Raw genomic sequence first — 8,315 nt, 5'->3', positions numbered from 1 at the left:
ATTCTCTATATATGCCTGGGTAGGGCAAAACAAAACACATCAACAGGGCCAATCTTTGAAGAAATCACAGATCAGAAAGGTTTCAAAGCTAATTCAGTCGGACTCAAATTTGTAGACCTAACCAAGTACATCATGGCAAAGTCAGCTCATTTGAAACTAAAAACATATGCTAAAAAAAAAAAACATTTAGCTATGTGAAACACCGTAGGCTTCAAAAGCTTTATTGTGTGACAAACTTTGCTCTGAGGGGGAAAAAATAACCCACTTAGGAAAAAGAAGACTTCCATATGGTTTTGATTCACAGAAGTTATACATTCACATCTCAAGAATGACAAAGACAGAAACAATTCTAAATACACCTGATAACCCAAAACACATTTTTGCAATCCATGTGGACCTTCTTGGATTCACCTTTAAAACATGTAACTTTTAATATATAATGAAGTTTGGGATCAATTCACATGTTTGTTTTCTTTTAAAAAGGGGAATCTGGCAAGCAACACTCTCCCATTCATATTCCACAATGGACACATGGTTGCTAATCCTAATACAAATCTGTGTGTCTCGATGACTCATAAAATGTCAAATGAAACATAAAAACCTCTGGAGAAGTGTGGCAAACAGTCACAGATAAGGTCCGGCTGCAGCTCTGTAGGAGCCCCCACAGAGGGGTCAGTGCCCAGCCTTTTCTGACACCCAGCATGCTAAGGGTCAGGCCAAAGCTAGCTTCTGTCCTTATCTCATCTTCTGCTCTCCACTAATCTTCTCTCCTGTCTTCTTTCTCAAGTTCTGATGCTCTCTCCTCCTTTTTGCCACCAAAAGCAAGGAAAATTGTCCTTCTACAATAGTTCCTGGTACCCAAGCAGATCCCAAGAGTCAGCATCATAAGGTAAGAGAGCTCACCATAAAGGCAGCATCATTGAGTAAACAACCTTCTCCAAATTTTGAAGGGTGATGGCATTTTTGGTAGGGTGGGAGAGAGGAGTGGGGGATGGGGGTGTTTTCCTTATTCTTCTGACAAAATTTTGGTTACAATGCCACAGAAACAAAAATCTACAGAGCTATTTGAACTTGGACCAGAGTACTGCCATTCAGAAAAGGGAGAGGAAGAAGAGAAGACACAAAAACAGCAGTTGGTTTTGAAAGATGCAGAGTTGATGTTCCTTTCTTCAGAGTAGTAAAGAGTGGAGCGTGATCAGTAATTTGGAGGGAAATTTAACATTTCTCTTCGAGACTTTTAACAATTTGTCTTGTACCGGAAAAATGACAGTCTGCACAGGCCAGATCCACCAGCATTAGATAAAACTCAGGTCTTAAGCACAACCTACACCAGGAAGAATCCTTAACTGCAACAGTATCACTGTTTGCTGAATACCATCCAGGTTTTCACTGATCTCCTAGTCGAAAGCCCTGGCCCCAGTTGTGTCGACCACCGCCACCCAGCTGATGTTCTGCAGCTCGTCTCATGCTAGCAGGAGGAACGCCAAATCCTGATACGCCTCCTCTCCTACTGGGAAGCCAGCGGTACCTGGAGCAGGGGAAGAAGGGGGACAAAAGGAAGGAGGGAAAGAGAAGACAAAGATGAATTTCCACAAATCTGAAGCATGACATTCACACCTCTATCAGATAAATTCTTACGGGGTGAGCATTCCTCAGTTTCAGAATATAAAAATAACAACTCATTCTTAAGCACCATATTTCTTAACCACCTCAATATTTCCAAAGCAGCCTCTTTTCTCAATTAGGTACTAGGAAGTACATTATTGTACAAGTTGGGGAGTTTTTTGTTCTTTTTTTTCCCAGAATAAAAGAATCCTTTTTTGTCTCCCTTCATAGTGCAGTCTTTAGTCTTTCTGGAGCTTCCAACTACCCACTGAGTAGAGTTCCAATGTATCTGCCTGACAGCCTTCCAAAAGAGGGCAGACTTCACTCTGCTTTTCAGCTACAGCCCAATAGTACTGAAGAAGTGCACATAGCACAGTACTCTACATGTACTTTTAGGCCCTATCCAAATGTTCACTGTGAATGCAAAATAAAATAGAAACCGAGAAAGTCTACATGATGAGGTTTAAATCATTCCTGAGGATCAGTTTCAGAACAAGTCTGCTACCACCCAGCTGAAGAGTCTCTGTATTAGAAAGTTATTTCATACCTTTTTTTTCCCAGTCCAGAATAGTGAGAAAACAGCTGTATAGTTGTGCTTAGATTTGCACTATTATGATAAAAATATGTTTTCAAGGTTTGGAGGGGGGAAAACAAAGCAGAAAGCTGAGGCAGTTTCAAGCTATGGGGACATGGCTTAATAAAGAAGCTATTTAATGTAGAAAACCATATTCTAAGTGGGAACTAGAGCTCAACACACAGCTCCTAGGAGCCCTCTCCTTTGCACCAAGGCCTCCCCATCCTTTGAGGCCTACCTCTAAAGCCCACCCCTCCACAGCAAAGCTTTCACCAATTACTCCAGCCCACATGGGCATTCCCTTCTCTCTGAACTCCTGTTCCAGGTAATGTTGTCTGGCATCATACAATCTGGTTCCTTTATTACATCTTATTTATTACATGGTGTGGTTCTCCTGGAAGTTCATGTGTATTTTGTTTCCCCAACCAAAAAATTAAAAAAAAATTTAAAAAAAAAACAGATTCCTTGAAGACCTTTACTCCTTACCTTTCTTTATCCTGATTTGACCACAGCATGATAGATAAAAGGTACCAAAATAGAATACACATCCAGATTAGTTGACAATTATGCTCTTCTTGTGGAGACAGTTTATGAGAAATGGGGAAACTACATAACTAAATAAATGGTGGAATCAGGTTGCATAACTAGTCCCAAAGAGTAGTTGTTAAATGGATGATGTCAACTTGCTCTGAAGTCTTCAGCAGAGTGCCCAAGGGTCTTACCCCTGGACCCTGTGCTGTTCAACATTTTTATTACTCAGATGGCATCCTTCTCAATCCTGCAGATAACACAAAAGAGGGAAGGACATCTAATATCACAAAAGACTGCCAAAATCAAGCCACAAACCAAAACTGCTGGGCCCAATCTAAGATGAAAAAAGTCAGTAAGGATAATTACACTTGGGCTCAGAAAAACAATCTCACAAGTAAAAATTGGGGTAAAATACAGCTAGGCAGAAGTTTCTCTGAAGAATACATGGGGATTTTAGGAATCTGAAAATCCAAAATAAGTCAACAATCAAAAAAGCTAATGTGATCTCAAGAAGCACTAAGAAAAAAAGCATAGCATCCACAACAGGAGAGGTGATAGAACAATTACAACTAGCTACCTTATGTATTGGTCACACAATGTCTAGAATACCAAAGTGAGTTCTGGGTACCACATTTAAGAAATACATTAATAATCAAAGGAATACTGAGAATGTTCAGCCTGGAGAAGAAAAGACTTAGAGCAGAGAGAGGTAATAACTTTCTTCATCTGGCTGACAGGCTCTCATGTGAAAGAAGGATTAGCCCCAGAAGCAGAATGAATGAGAAGCAATGCATGAGACAGGAAAGACTTCCTAACAATTCAAATTGTCCCAAAATGGCTTAAGGAAGTATATATGGCTGCTCTTTCACTTGACTTTTTCAAGTGAAGGATAGATGACTATTGATCAGAAATGTCATAAAGAGGTACAGTTGGACTAGGTAGGCATTGAAACCTAAGTCCCTGATTCTAGTGAAAATCATTCTCTATTTTATGAATGAAACATATTTTAATTTCCCTACATGAATGTCATCTCTCATTGCATTGTTTACTTTCTTAAGAAGTACCATGAATCACTCTTCATCAAAGAGAAAAAGTAACCAAAGGAGAATATCTAACATTATCCATTCTGGGACACTACCATTTTAAAATAGAATGCCAAAAACACTGCCACATTTTAGCACTCAAACACTGACATTTTCCCCTTTAAACAAATAAATGTTGAATATTAAATTAAAATATATTTTCAATGCCTGTTATTCAATCCCATGATAACTGGTTCTATTCACCACCATTCACACCAACAATATTCACACCAAAAAAAAAAAGACCACACTAAAAGCAATTTTGTTCTGCTACTGGTAAGATAATACTCAAGCTGTTTCCACTGCTCAAACATATTACAGGGAAATTAAATGCAAGTAATTAGTATAAAAAGGCACCCAATTATACATAATCAACAAAAATTTATGGTAATTTTGAAACAGTTATTGCTTTTGCAAGGAACATATTTTAAGTTGTATTTTGTAATCTGATCCTCTCATACAATTTAGCAGAAAGGCTTCCACCAGTCAATAGTGGCTCACATGGAAAAGGGGCTACGGTGTGAGTAGAAATCATAGAACTGTCTAATCTAAAGCACAAATCTAACGTATTCTCTTCCATTCAGTGTCCCACAATCTATGGGAGCTGGTGGGAGGAAGAAGCTACCTGCTTTTCCCAAAAGGGGCAAACCAAACTAGCTCATTGTATTCATACAATTATTTTGCACAATCTGAGAGGTGTGAATCAGAAATGTAAATGTTATTCAGCTGGTGCACCCTAAGATCATCTAAAATAAAAACAGGTTTATCATTTGTGTCCATAGACAATGTAAGGATAATATTAGAAAATAAGTATTGTTTATTAGTTTAGAGATAAGAAGTAAAGTGGCTGCTTGAGACAAGAGCTGGAGTTTGAAGCAGAGCTGAGAGAGCATGTTAATTTCAACTGCTGACAGTTATAACATTTTTCTGTGTCAATTACTCTCTGGCAGTTGGAAGTTGCTCTCTGGCAGTTAGCAGAGACACCCTCTCAGAGACTCTCTCTCAGGGCTGGAGGAGGTAACATCTTTGCCTCTCTCTCTGTCTGAGGGAAAGATCTGAAGGAACTCAGTGTTTTCCTTTCCCAACTTGGGAAACACTATTGAATATCTATTGTAGTTTTTATAAATTGGTTTATATCTGAGAAGACCAAAGAAAAACTTGGTCTTTGGTTTAGACTCTGAGTCTTAACACTCAGAGCCCTAACTTGATTCTTGTTGAGACTCAACCAGCTAGCCTTTGCTATTTTATAATTTGAAGGCGAAGTTAAGATTTATAAGGATATTAGCGGTAGTTTTATTTAGATAGCATAAATTTGAGTTAGTCAGATCAAGCAGGATTAGTGTAGCCTGTGAAACACAGGAGAAGCAGTTCCTTGTAGAACCTGGGAGGTTTAGTTGGGTGGATTCAGAATCCCTTAGAATTAGAAATCCTTTATTTATCCTCATATATTTCAATAAATATTTTATGTTTATAATAAGAGTCTCTTTAGCATTCTTGTGCCTGGCCCTGAAGGGAAGTTCACATCTGAGCTTCACTTCATCACTGAGGATACTTTTGATTAACTATATCAAAAGTATCCAAACATTTTTGAACCTAAATTGGAACAGTTTTTCCATATAAATATTTTATTTTTTATTTTGTAAGTTTTATTTTTACAATAAAGACATCCATCTTGTTTGTTGCAAGAGTTCAAAAGATGGGATGTGAAAATAGTTTAAAAGTAAAAACACAATCTAGATACAAATTGTTAGGCAAAATGTTCTCATGTTTCGAACATAACATCAAGCATGATTGCCAACCAGGATCAGGCATCCAGATGGTTCTGTAACTGACCTAATCTTTTTTTTAAAAACCTTTACCTTCTTAGAATTGATACTAAATGTCAGTTCCAAGGCAAAAGAGTAGTAATAGCTAAGCAACTGGGGTTAAGTGACTTGCCATGAGATGATAGCAATGAAGTATCTGGGGCTAGATTTGAACCCAGGACCTCCTGTCTCCAGGTCTGGCTCTCTATCCATTAGATCACCAAGCTACCCTGATGCCCTCTTTTAATGGACTTTTGCTTCTTTCATTAGATGGTCACAGGAAATCACTGGTTTAGACCTTCTAAACCACTGAGCCCAACCTTCTCATTTTACAAACCAGAGGATTTAAGCACAAAGAGGTTAAGGGACTTGCCCAACAGAATAGCAGGGTCAAGATCTGAACTAAAGTTCTCTGACTCCTTCCCCATTCTTATGCCTGAATGTATGAGGATATTTTCTTTCTGTCTCCTTTCTATTCTATAAAGGAGCTCATAGAATCATAGCCTGAGAACTGGAACAGAATTTAAAAGGGTCTCATTCTATTCAAGTCCTTCATTTTACAAATGAAGAAACTGAGGTTCAGAAGTAAAAAAAAACTTTTCCAAGGCTATACAGAGAGATTAAGTATTAGAGCCATGATTTATAAAAGTTCTCCAATTCCAAATCTAGCTCTGTCCCTGCCCTGATAAGGAATTAGGGCTTCCCCAAACGCAGGGAGAAAGGCTATGCAGAGAGGTCACAACTATATATTTCTAGGGCTTAGCAAAATGCCCAGTACATAAACTCTTAATAAACACTTGTGGATCAACTGATGATCAAGATTTTAAGATGGGCATGATGCCACCATTCACACATTTCTATGCCTCTGGGACCTCAACATCCCACCAGCCTGGACAGTCCTTTCAGATGCTTCCTGATAATGACTGTCCAGGAACCTGAAGGCCAAGGAAGAAAGCTCCTGAGATATTCTGGATTGAGAGAAATAAGGGAGAAGTGATGTCCCAAAAGCGCAATGGTTGGGGGCAGCTAGGTGGCTCAGTGGATTGAGAGCCAGGTCTAGAGACAGGAGGTCCTAAGTTCAAATCTGCCTCACACACATATCCACTGCAGTCCAACCCACACTGTAATCGGTTTCCTCAGTTTGCCCTCTCCCCCCAAAACCAAAGGCAAGACTGAAAAGTCCTCCTCCTCCTCCTCCCTGCAGCACTGACAGGGCTAACACTTAAAAAGGAAAGTTTTCAAATCTAGCCTCAGATACTTCCTGCCTGTTTGGTCCTGGAAAAGTAACTCGACCCCCACTGCCTAGCCCTGGATTTCTGTCTTAGACTGGTGCTAAAACAGAAGGGGTTCTTTTTAAAGTGAAAAAGTCATACTGATTGATTTTTTATTTTGGACATTTTATCCAAAAATTGCTGCTATTTCCTTCCTCCCTCCCAAAAAGAATGGTTCATTGTAATAAAGGCACACAGTTAAGTTAAACAAAGCAAAGCCTGGCCGTGCCCAACAATGCGCATGACTGTTCCATACCACAAGCTGGGCACTGAGCACCATCTCACAGAAGTTCAGCTACACTTAGACATAGCTGCAGAGAATGCCTCTATTCACCTCCAACAAAAGGTCCTCCAAACATGAGAGGAACTTGCTGCCATTTGCTTTCCTCCTAGTGAATCTCCTGATGCTTTCTCCTCGATCTCCTCTGATTCTCCTGGTTCATCATCTTTCTACCCTAGACGGTCAAGGCTTTTACCACCGTAATCTCCTTTGTTCACAAGTACCATCGCTTTAGGATACCAAGATGTATCTGCACAGAATTCACTATTACACTCTCCTAATCCTGTTTTTCCTTTCAGCTCTTACTACCTCTGTCTGGGGCACCAATATCCATTTGTACTCCACATTCCTAACTTTGGGGTTCTTTCTGAGTCTTCCCTTCCTCTTTAATATCCACTGAATTACTAAGCCTCATTGATTCTACCTGCACAGCATATCTTGCATCTATCCCCTCCTTTCCTTTTCACCAAAACTCTAATACAGAAAGGGAGGGAAATGGGGGGCTTATAATCACGTGCCTAGATTGTACCAAATGTTTCTATTAGTATTCACTGTGCTATCTAACCCATCATTCCACTGTCATAATAATATTTCTTATAACACCTTAGGGCCTACCAGATAAAATTCAAATTTCTTTGCCTAGCATTTAAGGACTTCCTTCTCCTCCTCCCCCACCTCCCCCTACCCAAAACTAGCACCACTTTATCTTTCTAATCTCAGCCCCCAATACTCCTCTTTATTAACTCTAGGGTCCAGTTTAGCCACATCCTGAATGGCTCTAGTACTCTTAAAACTCTGTGCCTTTGCTCAGACTGGTCCCTTATGTCTAGAAGGCCTATCTCCTTTATTTGCTGAAGAGAATCTTACCCAGCCTTTAAAGCCCAACTCAGATGCCGTCTTTTCCATGAAGCCTTCCCCCTCAGACCTCACACCATTTCTTCTCAGTAAAAACATGTGATAGTACTGAACTTGTCTTATCTTCCTACTAGACTCTGACTCTCACTTAAACACTTAACCAGCTGTGTGACAATGGGCAAATCACTTAATATCTCAGTTAACACTCAGAGCCTTAAGGGGAATAGTTATAGTTGCACTACTCACCTTAAGAAAATACTTTATAGATCTAAACAGGCTATATAGATGTGAGCTGATTTTGTTATTAGTATT

General features: G+C 39.5%; 1 protein-coding gene across 2 annotated transcripts in view; it reads right to left on the bottom strand.

Annotated features, from left to right (window-relative positions):
* Positions 1-205: 205 nt before the first annotated feature.
* DERL1 (derlin 1) overlaps positions 206-8,315 on the bottom strand; it is a 38,399-nt gene continuing 30,289 nt past the window's right edge. For both annotated transcript variants that reach the window (XM_001370311.4, XM_056823142.1), the window contains exon 8: positions 206-1,528. In XM_001370311.4, the coding sequence (XP_001370348.1) occupies positions 1,387-1,528 (142 nt within the window). In that variant the 3' untranslated portion in view covers positions 206-1,386. The remainder of the gene's footprint in view (positions 1,529-8,315) is intronic.

The sequence above is a fragment of the Monodelphis domestica genome, chromosome 3, assembly GCF_027887165.1.
Source record: "Monodelphis domestica isolate mMonDom1 chromosome 3, mMonDom1.pri, whole genome shotgun sequence".
Taxonomy (NCBI): domain Eukaryota; kingdom Metazoa; phylum Chordata; class Mammalia; order Didelphimorphia; family Didelphidae; genus Monodelphis; species Monodelphis domestica.
The sequence above is the reverse complement of the archived record's forward strand: the minus strand, read 5'-3'. Positions and strand labels throughout refer to the sequence as shown.